Source organism: Osmerus eperlanus, chromosome 18, assembly GCF_963692335.1.
Source record: "Osmerus eperlanus chromosome 18, fOsmEpe2.1, whole genome shotgun sequence".
NCBI lineage: Eukaryota > Metazoa > Chordata > Actinopteri > Osmeriformes > Osmeridae > Osmerus > Osmerus eperlanus.
The window spans coordinates 6777909-6797900 of NC_085035.1; the positions used below are offsets into that span (position 1 = coordinate 6777909).

The 19992-nt window shown below is 45.5% G+C and overlaps 1 protein-coding gene across 12 annotated transcripts; it reads right to left on the reverse strand.

The window, feature by feature from the left end:
• Positions 1-166: 166 nt before the first annotated feature.
• Positions 167-19911, reverse strand: LOC134038645 (calcium/calmodulin-dependent protein kinase type II subunit beta). Of its 12 annotated transcripts, none has more exons than XM_062484146.1 (21): positions 19605-19909; positions 17747-17841; positions 16019-16078; positions 15834-15888; positions 15193-15258; positions 13120-13192; positions 11367-11469; positions 11114-11197; positions 10871-10965; positions 10508-10630; positions 10150-10233; positions 9888-9930; positions 9212-9283; positions 7347-7381; positions 5165-5233; positions 4175-4219; positions 3664-3709; positions 3050-3125; positions 2817-2911; positions 2465-2701; positions 167-2233 (listed from the first exon to the last, which is right to left on the reverse strand). In XM_062484146.1, exons 1-20 carry the CDS (start codon positions 19664-19666, stop codon positions 2466-2468), a joined length of 1617 nt encoding a protein of 538 aa, XP_062340130.1. In that variant the 5' UTR covers positions 19667-19909; the 3' UTR covers positions 167-2233; position 2465. The 12 variants fall into 12 exon arrangements, with proteins under 12 accessions (XP_062340130.1, XP_062340128.1, XP_062340129.1 ...); XM_062484144.1 differs by having other exon boundaries at positions 7347-7384; XM_062484145.1 differs by lacking the exon at positions 13120-13192 and adding an exon at positions 14029-14101 and having other exon boundaries at positions 7347-7384.
• Between the last annotated feature and the right edge of the window lie 81 nt (positions 19912-19992).

Consider the following 19992-nt stretch of genomic DNA (forward strand, 5'->3'; position numbering starts at 1 on the left):
CACTCACCACGCACACACAGCAGAATAGGACCTGGGGGGGGGGTCACAAAATAATGCTTACTCATCTTTTTGGATTTCTCTGCAAGTCTGCCTGAGTTTCTGTTTCATTCTGTGTATGTGCACAGGCAAGTTATCTGTGCGAGAAAACGATAAGGTTAGGGAGGGCTCTGCATTGAAATATATTTTTATTGGTCACACACTGATAACATCTGAACACATTTTATCATTGTCGAGCACAAGGAATTAACATTGGAAGAACAGCTTTATTATGAGAGGACTCAAGAGATAAAGAGCAAGAATTCGATTCACATTGCATTCTCATTTTTTCAGTTACAAATTGTTTTCTCCTTTTCATCCAACACTGTGCCAAATGAGAATGATGAGGCCCATTTAAAGCACTTAAGGTGGAGATCATGCCAAACCTCAGATCTAGCTGGGGTCAGAATGCTATATGTCCTGTCCTCAGATTAGAAACCATTACGTCTGATCTTGGGTGAGTGGTTAATGAAATATGTGTGTAGGCCTACTTCCATTGCCATCCCATAAACACACCAAGATTAGCATTATAGGAACGAGGGAGTACAATGACAACAAGAGGCGAGAATGATAAAGAAAAGACATACGAAAACACACACATCTATGACTGGGCATAGATGGGCATCCTCAATGACGTTAGCCTCTTGGGTTTAACTGCCGTTGTCGTTTACGAACGATATTATGACGTACAGTCCACGTGGCTAGAAAGACAGTGCATGCATACCCTAAATATTCATCACTGTTTCCAAACACGTCTGTCTCACTCTGTCTCATTCTCGCACTCTATCTTCCCGCCGTTATCTCTCTTTCGTTCTGTCTCATCTTATCAATCCAAGGCAGGCTCGCCCTCGATACCCATGTTTGTTAATGTTCAACCCAGTAGCTGCTTCTATGTAACCGTAGAGAAGTATAAGTGTGTGTTCTTGCGAGCATGTTTGCAGTGTGTACATACATTGCCATGGAAGTGACATGTTTAAATTCAAAAGATAAATTCGAAACACCAATGGTCTGCAATGAAGGGGTATACCAACAGCTGACCAAATCTCATTTCTGTGATAAAGAGAGAGGACAACATACATGATGCATGTCTTAACAAGCAGTTAAGTTGTTAAATGTATGTGTATTAGTGCCTGAACCGAAAACCTGAACAGCACACTCAAACGCTGTATGGAGAATTTTCTACTTCACAATGCCAGTGACCAATCCACTCTGTGTGACTTTGTACAAAGGCATGCTACAATCATCATCATAATATTTCTTCATTGTCGTCTCAGATATCTTACTCTCAAGACAAAAATTGTTTATGCCCTTTGAGAGCTCAGAAAATAGACAGTAGTTTATAATCAACCAGCATTCAGTAGAAAATTACCTTAACACACAAAACACCCAATTTAGCGGCATATTGAAATATCATGCAGAAAAATAATCACTTACACTTTTGAAAAGTCATCACAATAAAACTGGAGTAGTACAATACAGATATAGTTATTGTTTTAAACTTTTTGCTATTTTCGTGACTTGAGCGATTACTTGAAAGGTTAAATACACAGAGTATCAAGTAAGAACCAGTATACACTTAGCATGCTGCATGGTGTTCAACCCAGAAAGGGGAGTTTCTTACAGCATTGATCCAAAGGTGAACAAAAACATTTACTGTAGGTTCAACTAAACTAAAACGGGGGATTTGAAACTTAATGAAAGACAAACAAAATAGCATTAAAACACGTCCACAGCATTCTCTGTGAGACATGTTGGCTAAATTGATATTACAGGCAGTCTTGCTCATGCACCAAACACAACCACTGATAATAACACTAACAAAGTCATGCTAAGCTTAAAAAAAAAGAATCATTAAGCGTTTTAAATTGATCCTTTAAGTATACTGTACAATTCAAATTGAACAAGAGAACTCTGCAGTCATAGTAGTATAATAATAATCATAATAATGGTACATTGAATGAAAACGAAATCCTAGAAGTGTGAGTGGCAGAGCCCTATGGCATAGGAAAGGAGAGGGCAGCGAGTTATAGGGCTGGATAGTAGTGCTGAGCTCACCACAATACCATAGGGGTGCTTAGAGAAGCTGTAGAGGTTTGCTTTGTGACTGATATGCTCTTTGTTGTTGTGTGCGTGCCGATGCAGGAGTAGAAAGGGTTATGTTGGTGCCACAGGCTGGGTCAACAGAGGTGACCGAGGGCTGCAGAGAAGAAAAGGAAAAGGACACATCTTGACCACCACACTCTTTTCAAACTCCCTCCCTCGCTCCTCCTCCCTCTCTTCCCATATGTTTGTTCTCAATGCGCTCCTTTAAGACTCCTGCTTATCTGGAAGACACAACATTCAGCTGTCCTGTGGCGCCGCTCACGTGTGTAACAGTGCATGTGGGTGTGAACAGTGTGTGTGTGTCTGTGTGTGTGTGTGTGTGTACCTCATCCCTGTAGAGGAGCCGCGGGCGCCCCTGAGCAGTGGAAGTGGACGTTCTGCCACCTGCTCTCCCGGCGATGCCACACCCTGGTCTCCTCGGATTGGCTGGAGCGAGGGCGTCCCTGCAAGTCGACAAATTGCGTGAGGCGAATGTAAGCGATGCACGCGGCATCTTCGCCAATCAGGTGGACGTGAGGGTTCAGGATGGTGGTGTGGATGGGCTTGCTGTTCTTGGAGAGCACTAGGAGAGCGAGGGAGGAAGTGGGGAAGAAAGGAGAGGGAGGAGATGGTCAAATAAGAGTTGGGCTCTTCAAAGGAACTTTCCAGATGATTTCATGGCGGCGCGGTGGTCTTACGATTGTCAAAGTAGAATCTGTGAAAGTCCATGCCCTCCACTAGGTTTCCCAGACCTTCTGGCTCAAATGAGGTCAGACCCGGATCACATATCTTCCTGTAGACAAACACACCATACATACACTCAGCACAACAACAGCACAATTTGTCTAATTTTTGGTCAAAAAGTCCTAAATATACTCAGATGGAACACTGGTGTGTTGCTGGACCAGGTGCCTGCTGGGAGTTTACTCACGCATAGGCATCGAAGTCCCCATTGTTTACAGCTTCAATGAGTTGCTCTGTGATCTTGATGATCTCCTGTTTGCGAGCTGCAGAGGGTAGCAAATGTGTGACCAAGTGAATTTCAGTGAAACACACTACATATAGCATGCTGAGACAGAGTCCCATGCAGGCCTACTCTACCTTAATCACACAGGGATGAAGTACAGAAGGAAGCTTGGGTGAGTTACTCACGTGACACCCTGTTACTCATTTCCCTCTTGTGTTCCCCTCTCTTCCCTGGGGTTAAAATATACTCCCTCCCCACCCACACACATACTCATACAAATCTAGACAACACTGAGGTATGCAGGGCCTCCTAAACTCACACTGTCACTCGCTCTCCGTCTTATGTGAGGTTAGTTGAGCTCATCATCCTATTCCCGTCCCTCAGCCCTTTAGATAAGATTTATTACCTCCTCCCTCCTCCCTTCCCTCGCTACCTCGGTTCTGACAAGACAGCAGGAGAAAGAGCTTAGCCACTGGGAGTCCTCACATGATCTGTCTTTCTCCTGTCCTTTTCTGCTATCTGCCACACCGAAACAATGTTGGTGTGTGTACAGTCTAGGTGTGTATGTGTATACCCACCTTTTACATCCTCATCCTCGATCGTTGTGTTACTGTCAGTTGATTCCTGTAGACACAGCGAAACATCTCAGTGACGAAAACCCCCACTCACACACACAAGCTTCTGCCCATGCTTACACGCGCACTCACGCACGTTCGGTTGTCACAAACATGCGGTGGACTCGATGCGCCATTCGCATTGAAATGGGACAAAACAGAGATCTCATGGTTGGAGCGAGCTCATCTTCGAATGGTCAGCATTTTTTTCGAAGGCTCCACCCCACGGAGCATCAAAAAGCTGCAGGTTGCCACTTCCTCTTTTCACCACAGGGTGACAGCGTTACACAACAGAGAACGGTGATCCACACACTTCGACAGATATCCGGACGTGCACACACACACACACTCACACACAGACCTTTGCCAAATACAGTTTAGCCCACACAGATAGAGAGAACAAAGGAGGAGACGAGAATGAGGAATGACAGGAAGACAGAGAGTAAAGAAATGGAAGGAGGGGAGAAGGATGTACCTTGGTCCCATCCACTGGATTATGGATAACAGTGGTCTGAGGTTCCTGGAGGAAAAGAGAGAAAGAGGATTGGAGGGAGAGAGATAGGATGAGATGGAGAGAGGGTGAAAGGAAAGAAAGAGAGAAAGAGGGGAGACAGAGGGAGGCAGAGAGAGGAATGAGGAAAGGTGGCGAGATAAAGGGATGAATTGAGAGATACGAGTCAGGTTTGAGGTAGAACAATGAATAGTATTAAAGAAAAGAGAGGAAATAAGACTACTTCCATAAGGATGGCAGAGAGCTATATAATCTTTTCATAAAAGGTTAGAAAGGGCTAAGACAAAATATCTCTGCAAACACAGGAGTTATCTACCATTCACACATTCAATCTCTTTCTCCCCGAGAAAGCCTGTCCTTTTCTATTACACACAATAACATACAAATAAATATAAACACTGCTATAAAATACACTCTAAAACGCTGTTACCATTAACTGTAACTTCAGAACACTTCCACACCAGACCAGATTGTAAACAGAAGACAACTTGAAAACTTAGAGAGCCATTGACACACATAAATTGGACACAAAATGCCACAAAGCCACTCACAGACTGACTATGGAGAATCAGAGAGAAAGACAAACCTCAAGGGTTTGTGGGTTGGTCTGTGACCCGCTACACAGAACCAGGTCACAGTCCAACAATGTCACTTGGAAAAGGGATTCTAATTAATCTAATCTAACGTGTTCAAGGAACCTGCTAGTGTCGGGAACACCGGCACATTTATACATGACCAAACTAACACACACACGCATATGCGCATGATTGTTGTTCAGAAAGGATGATTTATTCATTTGGACTGGCAGAATGAGGGATGCAACCAAATAAAGTGAAACAAACTGCACAGAAAAGACAGACAGAACACATTGATAGCAAGACAGCCAGATAGACAGATAGGACAGACGGATGGACAGATGGACAGACGAACAGACGGACAGGAGGGGCAGCGTACCAGTGCAGCAGGAGTAGTGCTGCCTTTGGGGCTGGTGACTATGCTGTTTCTCGTACTGTTTGTCTGGGGCTGTGCAGAGAACACAAAAGGTTAAAACAGAACACAACAGGAGCAGTGCCGCTCGGGGACTCGGGTGGCGGCGGTGGGTCAAACCTCAAACACACGGCAGTACAAGGAAGGGTTACTTTCCCTCAACACTGTTCAAACTAAGACGGATTGGCAGTATTCCTTTTGTCAATTCAGAATGTGCCTTCCTGTCTGATGGTGGTGGTGGTGGTGGTGGGGGGCATCACATCAAAATCAACTCACCAGCTCAACAGAAAGCTCACGGCTTATGCACAAGACCTCTCAGTTCAACAGACCAGTTAAGCAGTACACTAAGTACTAAGTACATCCAAGTTAAACAATTTCACAGCCTGAGTCAACAGTGCATACACATACAAACACCCACCCACACACACACAGCCATTGTCGGCACAGGCCCCCTACTACCAGAGGGTGGTAGGAGTGAAATCAGACGCAGATGCGGACTGGGATGAAAGCGGATGAGAGAGAGACAGAACAGAGTGGGATGAGAGGGTTCAAATGACATCCTCACCAGGATTTGAACTTTAGGGTTGGATTTCCATCTCTGGCCCAAGCAATGGGATGGAATGATGAGATGATAGGAGAGGAGACAGTTGTGGTGGAAGGAGAAGAGGATTAAGAGATATATAAGAAGATCATGAAACGCAAGGTAGATTAAAATGAAAGGCATGGTTAAAACATATGCCAGCAGTACAATGGGAACGACAAACCAATCAAACGAATGCTAAATCAGATAGAATAAACATGGGCTGGATTGCACCAGTTCTCTGAGAGCCACGGTCGGGATGCACAAGTAGATGATTGCTAAGCAACGCCAGAGGTGCACCACTGGTGTCTATTTCCGTCTTCCTGATTCCCTCAGGTCGCGCACAAGTATTTGAACGCGTACGCGTACACTCACGCAGCACACACGTATGGTGTGTACAATTGCGACAAAGGAGTCCTGCATTTCTGCATGTGTATGCATAAGAGTGTGCGTGGGTTAGGAGGTTGGGAGTGATGGGGGGGAATCATAGGGAGAGAGGGGGTCCATTATAGTACTTATGCAACTAACTTTTAAAAGTGGGGGGTTCACTGTAGCACCTCTCTGGATTAGCACGTAGAACCGAGAGAGGACTGATAGGCAATAAAGAGAGAAAGAGAGTTTGTCAGTGGGGTTAGTGGGAAAATAGCTACAATGTTGTCTGTGGTTTGAACACCTTTATATAGTGTGTGTGTGTGTGTGTGCTGGGAGGACTGAAATAGCACCAGTGTTGTGTGCACAACCGTGAACCGTCACAGTGCAGCTAGGGGGAAACTGGGATTATGTAATGTCAGATTAATCATCTGTTGAGAAATAATCTTAGATTAGCACCAGGGCCAACTGAAGAGAGTCCACTTTCTCTGTACAGGAGAGGGCACAGAGGGAAGGAGGGGGAGAGGAGTAAAATGATGGAGGTGGCTATAAACCTCAAATGAAAACAGGCTTAAAAGGGTCTTTGTGCCACACATACACAAGATGTGTATGTGTGGAGGGGGGACGGGGGGGACGGGTGAGAAAGAAGAAGAATGGAGTGAAGGGATAGGATGTATGTTTTCTATTCATGCCTAATAGTAGTGATAAATATACAAAATTCCCAAAGACAACACTTAAATAAACATGAATTGGTAACAAATGTAGAAATTGTAGTATTTCTGCCAGTAACTGCCAGTAACTTGCGTTGTAACAGTAGGCCTACATTTATGATGTATATGCTATTATAATGATATAATGATTTTATATGCTATTCTAAAATTTAATGTCTATCACATCAAAATAAAAACTAGGTTGACTTTCACACATTCTTCACACATACTTCCCATTCAAACTGCCATAACATTACATCCACTAACACGCATCCACTTTTGTACACACACATGCATGCACTGCAGTGCTCTACAGAGCAGATATAAACGCAAGGCAGGGCACACAGAGCCAAACCATGCGCAGCTGGAGAGAGTGTGGGACCCAAGAGAAAAAGCAGAGCAGAAGAACGACAAGAAAAGGAGGTGAGGAGGAAAAGGAGGAGGAGGAGGAGGGGGAAGAGGAGGAGGGGGAAGAGAGCGAGAGTCTTACCTTCACTTCAGCCTTCTTGTTGAGAAGACTCTTGGCTGCTGAGGAAAAGCAGAACGAGACACTCTCAGATGGAAGAGTACACATGATACACCCTTGGTGACTTAAACACACCTTTACACGCACACACACACACACACACACACACACTCCAAACTTGACACAAGTGACTCACTCAACTGCTCTCTCACAAGCACAAGCAGACATACAGGACACACGGAAAATCAACTCCAGAAGGTGCTTGCGCACTCATTCGGTAAAACGTTCAAATGCCCACAAACTACTTTGGGAACTAACTCAGACACACACAATCACACGGTGACAACCTCCAGCTCAACGCACAACCTACGACTCGGTCGCTTCTCATCTGTTACAGAGTAAAAACCTGCATAACCCTCTCTCCTCCCCTTACACACGTATTAGAAAACCACACACACACACATTCACAATCACGCACACACATACACATGCATTACCATCTCAATCCAACTGCCTTTTACTGAACCCTGAGCCAATGCCTAAAGCAGGGATCAGCAGGGAGCATGGAGGGATGTCAATCACTAGACTGTGTGATTGTGTGTGTGTGTGTTCGCATGTGTGTTTTTACGTGCAATGGATTAAAGGTGAAAGGGCAGAGGAAGAGTGGAATTTGAGATGCAGGTGTATGATAATGGCTCGGTTAATCTCCGAAGTAGGTAGGATTAGTTTGGGATTAGTGGTTTCCTCTTTGGGAATGAAATATGGAGCACCACATCAAAACGAGTCTCCATTTACGGGATGTGCCGTTAAGCACAGTAGGTTTGATCTCTCCTGCTCCCTCGCACATATGGATCCACACAAACCCTCGTTCCAATTTATAAACACACTAAGGTTTATGGAATCTATCTGTGGCAGAGCTGTTCTTCGCGGAAAAGGGATCAAAAGCAAGCAAGAGAAAAACACGGAGGGAGGGAGGGAGAGAGAGAGAGAGAGAGAGAGAGAGAGTGTGAGAGAGAGAGAGAGAGAGAGAGAGAGAGAGAGAGAGAGAGAGAGAGAGAGAGAGAGAGAGAGAGAGAGAGAGAGAGAGAGAGAGAGAAACCGACAATGAGAAAGAGAAACAGACAGCTACAGGGGCAGAAATACAGAGAAAGAGAGAAAGTGAAAGAAGGAGAGACAGATGCAGGCAGATAGATAGAGGCAGAGAAAGAGGGAGAGAGAAGGATAGGGAAAGAGAGAGTGCGGGAGATAAAAATAAAGATAGAAACAGACATCTGAAAAGGTGAAAACAGGAAGCTTGCAGACACTAATCAATCACCATGGCAACACCAAACCTTTCCGTGGGAGTCAAATGTGCTGCCCTGGTGTGGATGAGTTGGAGTCAACTGTGCTCTAATCCCTGATTAATTCCATCTCTTAGCTGCTCAACTCCATCTTCCCTCAGCCATTCCTTCCATCCCTCCATCTCCCTGATCCTCTGTTTTGAGTAAGAAGGGGACCAGCACAGACACAAACACTACACCCACCACGGCTCAACAAAACCTGCACATTCTCCTCTCTCAAATCACCTCACATGCCGCATAAAGGCGCATTGGAAACTGGGCTATACGTTTAAGAGTGACAGGAAGAACATATTTGAGTCGGCTTACCTTGGCGTCCAATTTTAGAAGTATTAGACGAAAAGTAGGAAAGAGAGAATAAATTAAGTGAGAGGAGGAGATGTCGTCTGTGATACATGTAGTGAACTGATGGAAACAAAGGGACACCAAGTAAAAAACACCCGTCTCCCTTTAAAATATGACAGAAGTGTTGGAAGAAAGAGGGGCAGAAGTGAAGGACAGAGAGGGGAGGAGCAGAAGAGTGGAACAGGAGCGAAGAGAAGGAAAGGTTACCTTGCTCTACTATGCCGGCAGTAGTCCCAGCCACAGCACTGACCGCTGCTGGAGCGGTGGTCTGTCTACCCACTGAGGGAAAGACATCAAAAAAATCAAGAGACAAAGACATATGCTTTCCCTGAAACTAAAACAGACACCATAAAGGGCTTTGCAACTTTACAGGAAGGATTTGGCATGACGCATTTAAGAAGCAGTACCTCTCCAGCTCACAGGAAATGCTGTTTACCATAAGTCCCCTTCTATTCACAGGAGCATGAGTGTCTTGACAAGAAAGCATGGCCAATGCTTGTTCAGAATGCACAGTTAGTGCTGTGAGTGTGTGTTTGCGCGTGTGTGTGTGTGTTTAGGGGGGGGGGGGGCGGGGGGTTGGGCACAAGTGCATGGCAAAGATCTAGGACCTCTCAAACCTTCCCGGACCTACAGTGGCACTGCCACCCACGAAACTGCTGCTAGCGTGTGAGTGTGTGTGTACGCGTGAGTGTGTGGGTGTGTATGTGTGATATGTGTGGATGTTTGACTCTGTGTGTGAGTGTGTGTGTGTGTGTGTACGTGTAGGGGAAAGGATGGCGTAAGCAAGCAGATGGTGTGTCATCCTGCTCTCGACTCCCTCTCTCCGAGGAGGACAGAAGCCGCCCCTCTGCTCCCATCCTTGACTTCCTCACAAAGGACTCACCAGAGAAATTCCGTGACACCAGCATCGTGGTCAGAATGGCCCCCTGTGGAGACACAAGCAAGGTGGACAGAGAGAAAGAGACAGAGATAGGTCGAGGTACAAAGGGGGGGAAAGAAGGACGGAAGGAATAGAGAAGATGAAGAAGAGCACTAAGTCAGTTTGAATATTGTTTGGTAGTGTAACTCCAAATCTCTTCGTTCGGCAGTATTAATTGGTTATGTACCCCCCACCCACCCCACCCCCTCCCCAAAGAAATTAGTACCTTGAGTTTTCTCCTGGCATTGAACTTCTTCAGGCACTCCACTGTCTCCTGTCTGTGCATCATGGAGGCCACAGTGGAGCGTTGCTGAGGAAAGAGAGAGAACACGGTGAGGAAAGGGGTCATGTAAGATGCAATACATTGGTGTGTGTGTGTGTGTGAATGCATGTGTGTGTGCTTGTGCGTGTATAAGATATGACACAGCAATGGAAGAGCCAGTGCGTGTGTGTTTGTGTAAGAGTGTTTCAATGTATGCGTGTGTGAGTGTCCTGCAGAGTACATCATGTGTTTGCGTCTGTGGAGGTGTGCACCTTGGTTTGTTTGTGTACGCGTGAGTGTGTGTTTAGTGTAGTGTACTTACGCAGACCCATGGGTGTTTGAGGGCCTCCTGGGCTGTGATCCTCTTTGTGGGGTTAATGGTCAGCATCTGGTTGATCAAGTTCTTGGCTTCGGGCGTCACCGTGTCCCACTCTGGGGACGGAAACTACACACATGGCCCAACGGTCACTCAGGCAACACGTGTGTGTGAATATCAGGCACACAATAATGTTGTGTAAACTACGAACGTTTTCTCGTCACCCGAGGACACGATTATCACAACTCTTTGATTTGAACTGTTCCTCGAACCTGTTTGGCATGATGAGTCTACCCCCCCGCTTTATACTATGAGCTGTTCTTTTTTTCAATCAAGCAGAGAGAGTCCATGAGAGGGGGCAAGACTCACATCATAGGCTCCTGCTTTAATCTGCTGGTAGAGTTTGTGTTGGTCTTCATCCCAGAAAGGCGGGTAGCCCACCAGGAGAATATACAGGATCACACCTATACACACACACACACACACATTCAGCACACACTGATCAAGGTTTTCTGTAAAGCAGAGCTGCAAAAGGATCAAGAGAAGGGGGAAGAAGAGGGAGAGAGAAGAGAGATAGATAGGAAGTCGGAGGGGGAAGGAGAGAGGACTCACCACAGGCCCAAATGTCCACAGGTTTCCCGTACGCCTCCTTCCTCAGCACTTCCGGAGACAAATAGCCTGGAGTCCCAGCAAAACCTGGAACGCATGCACACGCACAGACACAAACCGATGCACACACACACATACAAACCGAAAATCTATACATAGATATTTATAGACACAATCGCTGGGTGTATCAATTAGACATGCCATGTTGTTTGTGTGTGTCTGCGTGGGTGTATCGGTGCGTGTTTGTGTTACTTACCGAACCATGCCTGTTGGTCCCCTTGTACCTCGATGGCCAGTCCAAAGTCAGCAAGCTTCACTGCAGCATTCTTACACTTACTGGCTAGAAGAAGATTTTCCGGCTAAAAACACACAAACGTTTCCACAAATCATTGGTGTATCAATAGATGTCAACAAGCCCCTTATAGTAATCCAAACATTGGGCAGACAAGCAGTCCCACACGTACAGACAGTTCACCCTGACAAGGATGGAGCAAGAGGGCCGAATCTCAAAAAGATGCGTCCATCTGTCGATTGTTTATTTGTCAGTGACCATGCACAGCTTGTGTGTTTGTTACAGCAGTGCCTTTGTTAGATGACAGAGCCAGCGAACAGTGTCGATTCATACATCCAGATCTCTCTCTCTCTTTGTCTCTGACAGGCCGCACTATTGCCACAATCAGCCAGCAGGACCTCATGTGATACATGTGCTCGTTATTGAAAGTTATTGATCGGTGCCATCACACAACACGCGTACACACACTCTGAATGACAGTGTTTCACAGCAGCAGTAATGGTTATTAAGTAGGCTAGAGTGCTTCCGCTCTGGTGGAAGTCGGACTGAGACAGCGGATTAGAACGAAGGAAAGAAGGAATAAAAGATAGAGCGAGTGAGAGAGAGAGAGAGAGAGCCAGAGAGAAATACTGCTTCAGACAGGAGTAGTCAGTATTGAGACAGCGGCGTGCCTCTGTTGTACTTTTAGCTTCTCGAGAAGCAATCAGACTGAATACGCTCAGCTTTAGAGAAAGGCAATGGAACCTTTTGTCATGGAGTCTAGTATGAAGTAATGAGAAAACTGTACATTTACCACTCAGCCCCCCCCCCCCAACCCTCATCTCCCCATCCAATCCCCACTCACGTATTACTGCTTGTGTCATAGTGGGCTTATGGAAAATCCTGATGGGCATTTGCCGTATGCTTCTGCATCACTTAGACTACACCACCAGTAAGCTGCTATCGTTGGAGACGATAGCAGCCCCACACAACATGATTCACAGCAGTCCGACCACATATTAGTGATCACATCTGAATGATGACTAGACTAGAAGGTACTGGCCAAACACAACAGTATTCTTTTGGAATATCTAGCTCAATTTGCTCTCTCTCTCCTGAAGTCATCTCGTACACAGCTCCCTAAGGGGCCATGAAAAAGGATGTTTAGAGGCATACTCCGTGCCAAATATTGATTCATATCGTATTAGATCTCATTTGTCTTATCAGTTCATGTCTCTGTGTAAGGTTCATAAAAAAAACATTAGATCAGGCCAACATCTGTGTCCATTCTAAGAGGGTTTTCTCTCTCTGGTAACTTCATAGAAACCCTCAGGGGAAATCGATCAGATCGCAAGCCTTACCATCTACCAAGGTCCAGCATTCATATGTGTAACACGGTTTGTTTCGAACCGACCAGGGAGAAATGATTGCTCTGAACACGGGAGGCTTTGTGGTGTTAAAACTTCATCTGCTTTGCTCTGAAAACACATTAACATGTGACTAGCGTACCTAACACGCTTGTAATGGGAACAAACGCAGGAAACACAACATTTTTATTCACACACCTGCACGCGCACACACACGTACAAACACACATGCCCGAGAAAACACACAGGCACAGACACACATGCACAAAAGCAATAGTAATACATTGCAGTGTACTTACCAGAGTTTAAGGCACACACAAACACACACATAATCACACACTGAGACACACACAGGTACACAGGTGACTCACCTTGAGGTCTCTGTGTACCACCCCCATCTGATGGCAGTGGAGCACGGCCTCCAGAATCTGCTGGATGCAATGACTGCATGCAAACAGCAGGTGGGGCTGGTTAGTCTGAACACATCACAAGCCCCCCCGTTCACAGTCTCATGCACAGGCTGCAGTGCCTCAACATCTGCACACACACACACACACACTTTCTCTCTGTCGCACGGCACGCACACAGAAGCACAAGTTCGGACACATAGAAACGCCTTCAAGCACACACGCACGTGCGCAGGGGACACACATACACACGGAAGGCCTACTAACAGATCTAAGAACCTCAGTGTGAGGACCGGAACCTTCCAGGGAGATACTGCAGGAGGAGGTATGCTATTTTCAGGCAAGGGATGAACATGAGTCAGGCAGCGTAGGAGTGTACTGCAGTCTTGTTGAGGGAATGTGTGCGTGAGTGTGCGTGTCCGTGTGTAGTTGTCTGTATTTAATGATGTCCTAACCTGATAATCTGTCTGTCGTATTTTTCAAAACATCATCAAGCACAGTATGTGTCGTTTGTAGGGTTTCACAAATACGGCCACTCTGCTTTTCAACAGAGTTATCTGCATTAGTGACAGACACAATTCTTTCCTATACGCTAACACGTCCACACACACACAGCCTCACAGGCCGAGACATAGAAGCTATCAAGGCCACTGTTATTGACATTTGGAAAATCATATTCTAGGTTAGAGAAAACAGTGAAACAAAATATTTAAAAAGCAAGATCGGCAGATGAACAGACAGACAGACGGAGACAGCAGGCACAAACAGGTTACACTCGGCACGGGCAAAAGTGGGCACGGGCAAACACAGACAAACCCATGTGCAGAGGTTGCAGGGTGGCACAAACGCACAAGGTGGAACACAAGCACACACCTTGAGGTCCCTGTGCACTATGCCATGTTGGTGAGTGTAACACACACAGTCTAGAATTTGATGGATACAGTGACTGTGGAGACAAAACAGAAAAAGGGAGAGAGATAAAGGAACGCAGAAAAGAAGAGGATGTGAGGATGAGAGGAGGATGAAAAGAAATTGGACGGCAATGAGGAGTGGGGATTTGGTGTTTTTGTGAGAAGTGGTGCAGGTGATGTCCGTATGGAAAGGGATGGAAAGGTAGGGGGAAAGAGAGAGTGACATGGGAAAGAGAGGAGAACGATTGTAAAAGTTAATTAGATGAGGTTTTCAATCGTGAGGAGAGGATAATGGTGGGGTAGGGGCGAAAGAGAGAATGAAAAAGACATAAAGAAAGAGAAAGACAGAAGGAAAGACAGAAAGAAAGAAAGAAAGAAAGAGAAAGAAAGAGAAAGAAAGAAAAAGAAAGAAAGAAAGAAAAAGAAAGAAAGGCAGTGCTGAGCGGAAGGGTGGACAAAAATAGAAGGCAGACAGGAAAAAAGTGGGGGATGAAGGTGAGGAGAGAAAACCAGAAAATCAGATAGGAAGAATATTGGACAATAACCCCACAGACAGTACCAATAACAAACATGCCATGTACAAAGAGAGGAGAAGGCTGGAAGAGAAAAGGGAAAAACTACACTAGACTACACAGGAAAACAGGCAAGGCAGAGGAGTAAGGAAGATGAGAGAACATGAGAGCCACAGAGGAAGGAAGAGAGAACATATATATGTATAGCAACCACAACAGGAAGGTACTAGCAACAGAGGGGAGGACAGGAGTGGTGGCGGGGGGATATTGGGAATGTTGCTTCCTCGTTTTTTTGTTTCCCTCTCTTCGTTCTGTTTTAAGTCCTCTCTCTCTCTCTCTCTCTCACTCTCTCTCTCGCCTCCACAAAACGCCTCCACAGTCAAATTGATTTAAGTCTCTAAGATTTAAGGGCTAGACGGTAAGTGTGTGTGTGTGAGTATGTACTAGTATGTGTGCTATGTTTTGTTCAAGTGTGTGTGTGTTCAGTGACATTTCAGTTTGCAAGGAAAAACTGCTAGGAACTTTGAAATGGTGGTTTCCGGCAGGGCAATGTCAAGCTATCTACTGCAGAACGGGATGCTGAGCAATTGAAGTCTAAAGGGAAAGATGGTTACCTGGCATCAGCTTCACTGTAGTACTCTCTGGCCACAATATCTTCAAACAGTTCTCCTCCTGTCACCCTACAACATAGAGAGTAAAGGGTTAACACATGCTGCAAAGAATAATCCACACACACACACACGCACACACACACACACACACACACACACACACAGACAGTAGGGGAATGTCCTCATTAGGGGGATATCCCAACTGCAGGATTCTCTCTGACTGGGTTGCCATGGAGACAGGCTCCGGAGCAGGGGAGTGATGTGTGTGTGTGTGTACATGTGTGTGTGTGTGTGTGTGTACATGTGTGTGTGTGTGTGTGTGTATGTAGGTGTGGGTGGGTGTTATGTAATAAGGGGGAAATTGCCTAGGAAACGAGGAATGAGAATGGGGGAGACTGTTAAGAGAGGGTGGAGAGAGAGGATAGAAATAAACAGAAGGATGAGTAGAAGAGCAAGAAGGGATAGAATGAAAAGAAAATTGTGGAGCGAACATAGCGACCGAAATGCCATGACCAAATGTGAGAAACACAAGAAATACAGAGGAGAGAGGAACTGTAAATGTCATTTCGGAGAAAGGTCTGTGATAAAGAAAGAAGAAGAAAAAAAAAGAAAAACAAATGAAGAAGGAGAGTGAGGTGACTCACAGGTCAAACAGGAGATAGTGGAAGCCCTCCTCCGAGATACTGTCATGGAGGCGAACTGGCCAAAGAACGCATAACAGAAAGAAAGACACGTCTAAACCCGGGTTGCAAACACAGCATATCAGTCAAATAAAGTCATACAACCAGTCTCTTTGGCTGCATGGCTGACTGTGGTGCTGACCGCTCACCGATGTTGGAGTGCTTGAGCAGTCTGCAGATCCGAGCTTCTCGCTCCAGCTTCTGGTGGTCTGTGAGAGTGACAAGGGAAGGCTGAGTGATAACGACACCCGGCTAAAACACTCAACACTTCCGCTACACATGGGCATGCAACCGCAGCATTTCAAAAGGAAGGGGGGTGGGAGCCAAAGTCACATGACAGCTAGTTTGTATACAATTTCTTCTATTTTGGCAACTGTCTCCTAAACTTAAAGGTGCGGAAGCCCCAACTCCCAGTGTGACGCCCCTCTGTCTCCATAGTGTGCAATGCTGAGGGAAACATTACTTTCTGAATGAATGTAACTGTTAGGAGAGGAGAGCCGTAGCAGTCCTAACTGCAAATGTAATAACTTCCTTTCTCCTGTAGCTGCAAGGTGACCTCAAGCATGGTTCTGCGCCACAAGCTAAAATTGTGTCACACACAAATACACACTAACGCAGTGCAGTACAGCAAAATGTGCAAAAAAGGGTAAAATGAGAATATCAAGTGTATCAATACATGAGACTAGACGAGCCAAGTTCAAACTAGCTAAGACAAACCAAATCAAACCAAAGAATTTTGCTAATGTCTGAGACCCTCGGATTCTAACCCAGATGTCTGGGACTGACTAACCAACTAAGAGGTACCACGGTGCCAATCAAATCTAAATGTATTTGTTTATCCCTTTTACAAGCAATGTCACAGAGGGCTTCACATACGCTGCCCCTCAACCAACCTAAACCCTCAAGGAAGACAAGGAAAAACTCCCAGAAAAACTCACTAGTCACTCAGATGCTGCTGAATAATGTTGAAAACAAAGAGCGCATGCCCTCTTTGTCTTTCTCTCGCACACAGACACACACAAACACAAAGCAGATATTTTATGTGACACCCCTTACTGAGGACCGGGCTGAGAAAGCTTTGGTGTCGTGAGAAAACTCAGCAGTGCAAGGCTGGGGAACAGAGCCTAGAGGCAGAGGAGACATGCTGGCATGTCTGTGTGTTTGAGGGGGGAAATGTATTTAAAGGCTGAACGCTCACACGAACGCCAGCCGGGGCAGAGAGATGGCTGAACTGCAGGGGGTCACTTCTTGCAATGGTGTGTGTGTTAGCGTGTGCGTGCGCTTGTGTATTTCAGCGAGTATTTGTGCGCACGAGTGTGTGTGTGTGTGTCTCATGCTGTAGGGCAGTTAAGAGCTCAAAATGTGACATCCATGATCCTCTGCTGTTTACTCCAAAAGACTGGGTTTGTGTGTGTGTGCGAAGGAAAGGGTCATCACACTAATCAGCCAATAGACAGAGGCGGCAGATAGCCTTAAACTAGACAGCAGGCACATCTCCTCTTCCGTTGGCTGTGGGTTTGACGCTACAGTGGCTGTGGAGCAGCCATCGTCCAGCCTCAAGTGCAACAGATGTGACTGTCTCGCCCACTGCAATCAAATGCTTTCTGGAATATGCTAATAGGGCCTGGAGTATCTGGGACACACAAAAACACAGGTGGCACCATAATGAACAATCACTGGAATGCCAGTTCATTTTTCCTCTTCACTTTAGCTGCTGATGATCTTCACATAAACATGCGACATACTCAGTCAATTGGTCTGTGGGTCTAACTGTCCGTCACATGATTGCGCACTCATTTCAGATAATAATGTAAATCATACACATTCTGTCCCTTTGAAGAACTGTGTGGGTGGGTGGGGGTAGGGGGGATTCTCACCTCTAGCTGAGAGCTTTTTAGTGTTGATGATTTTGGCAGCATACTCCTGGCCAGTGCAGAGTTTGACACAACGGCGCACCACAGAAAAGGCTCCCCTAGGAAACAAAGAATGGAGACATAATATCAGATGTCACCTCCCCTCCACAAATGTCTGTTCATACCCATGTTTTAAACCTCTGATTTCTCATAACTTTGAGTCTCTTTGACCCGTTCAGATCCCTTCCACACTTTTCCTTCAAAGGAGTATTCAAATATGCATATCTATATGTTAGGGTACAGGATACACAATAATAATCATCTTTGCTGGAATATTCATGGAACCAAATTGTTTTTCAAAGATTGCTGTGTAGTTTATGTGTTAGTGTGTATGTTGGTGTATGTGTGTCTTTTTAGGCGGTGTTAGTATTTTAGGGAGGGCTTGCAAAACTAACTCAGCAGAGGCAAACAGCAGTAACTGCCTCTGTCATCTCTGTGCTAATTATAGCACACCTTAGTGTTGTTACACAATAAAACCCAGTCAACTGAGAGCTATTGCCTCTCTCTTATACTCTCAGACACTCATGCCTTTTGATGGGGCTTTCGTGAATGAGAATAACCTCATGGCTGGTAGTGTACGATTTGCTACATCAAATGCTGGGACTGGTCAAATAGAATCTCTTCCCAGTTTTTTGGATCAAAAGGTAAGTAAATACTAACCAAACCTGTCTTTGAAGCCCTTATCAAGCTGACTTTGTTGGATGAGGAATACAAACCCATGTTAGCAAAGATGGACATATTGCTGCCATATGGCTCGCGTTTGCTGCAATAAGGGTTTGTTATCAGAGAGGACAGCTGCTGCTATTCCAGCAAATCTATTGTCCCTCGCTTATCACACACATGCAGAGACATTCAACCAGGGCTTGGAACCCGACACCCAGTTAGAGCCAACCTAGCTTGATGCAATCAAAGTCCATACCTCTCAAACTTTTCTGTTTTCTGTTAGTATGACCGCTCAATTACTTTGTAGTTTATGTGTTCTAGTTAATGGTAATGACAGGAAGCACGGATTCTCCAACCCACGCACAGCCTGACACATACTGATTCTAGTCCTGCATCTGTTGTGGGGTTGGCAACACACATCCTATCCCTCTGTTGCTTATGCAGCCATTCTCTCCCTTCTTTTAAAAACATATGCCGTGTGAACCATTGTCAAGCAAACACACACAAAGATGAAACCAAGCGAGAGAGAGAGAGAGAGAGAGAGAGAGAGAGAGAGAGAGAGAGAGAGAGAGTGAGAGAGGGGGAGGTTGTGAGAGATTGAGAAACAACACATACACTAATGCGAAGAAAAACACACATTCATCCATACACACACACACACACACACATACACTTAAAACATGTAGGGTAGGTAGCCTTCTGACCTCTGGCCCAGGTAAATAAAACACTTACAATATGTGAGTTTGATAAAAACCGATGAAAATAAAGACAACCAATAGGAAAAAAAGATGCGGAGTCAAGTAGTCTGACTAAAATCAGTAGGGTTGCATGCCTTCCCGGAGACCCGTGAGCGTAACTACTGCGATTTGACAGCTCAAAATCCATGGCGTGCGCCGCGCCCCCATCCCAGACCGAATAACTCATATGTCAGATCAAATACTTGTAACGTAAAACAATATAATACGTTTCACCATGCAGTGCGGCAGCGTGCGTTTTGTTTTGCAAGTGGTACAGCCTGTAATATTAAAGGAGGGATAAGACGCTGATCCCTTTCAAAGCGGTCACATCTGCAAATTATGTGTAAACCTGCATGAAAGGCTAGCCTGAATGGCGGAGATCATACCCATATTAGTGCCATAACAATGCGTAAAAGCCTTACTTTCCAAGTTCTTCGTATAGTTGATATTCATCTGTGAAACGTGTACAGGTAGTTACTGCCATGATCCGTCTACTCGCTGCTGGATTCTGCGCCTAAGATGTTCTCTTCTGCACTGTGGCGGTGTTGGGATGCAGTTTGTGTTAAGATGCCGCTGGGAAATATAGGCTAGTCGTTTGAACTGACAAGTAAATTTTAAATATTTATTCAAACAGAATAAAAGGAACGCTGGATACCTCCGGATCTCCCTCTCCCCGAAACTGTGTTGCTCTACCGTCGCTTTTTCTGCCGTTTTCACTAGCGGCAGAACAACTGAGTGCGCTTGAAATACATCATTGACACCGCTAGGGGGCGTCAGGTTACTTGCACCAGTATATCTGCCGCCAAGAAA

Bases quoted from the DNA above. Each gene is read 5' to 3' on its own strand.
- LOC134038645 (XM_062484144.1), bottom strand. From the start codon at position 19,666: ATGGCAGTAACTACCTGTACACGTTTCACAGATGAATATCAACTATAC. The intron at 13,193-15,192 runs GTAACCATCTTT...GTTTGCATGCAG, and splicing joins TACAGTGAAGCTGATGCCAG to TCATTGCATCCAGCAGATTC. The intron at 9,284-9,887 runs GTGAGTCCTTTG...TCTTTCCCTCAG, and splicing joins GGTGTCACGGAATTTCTCTG to TGGGTAGACAGACCACCGCT.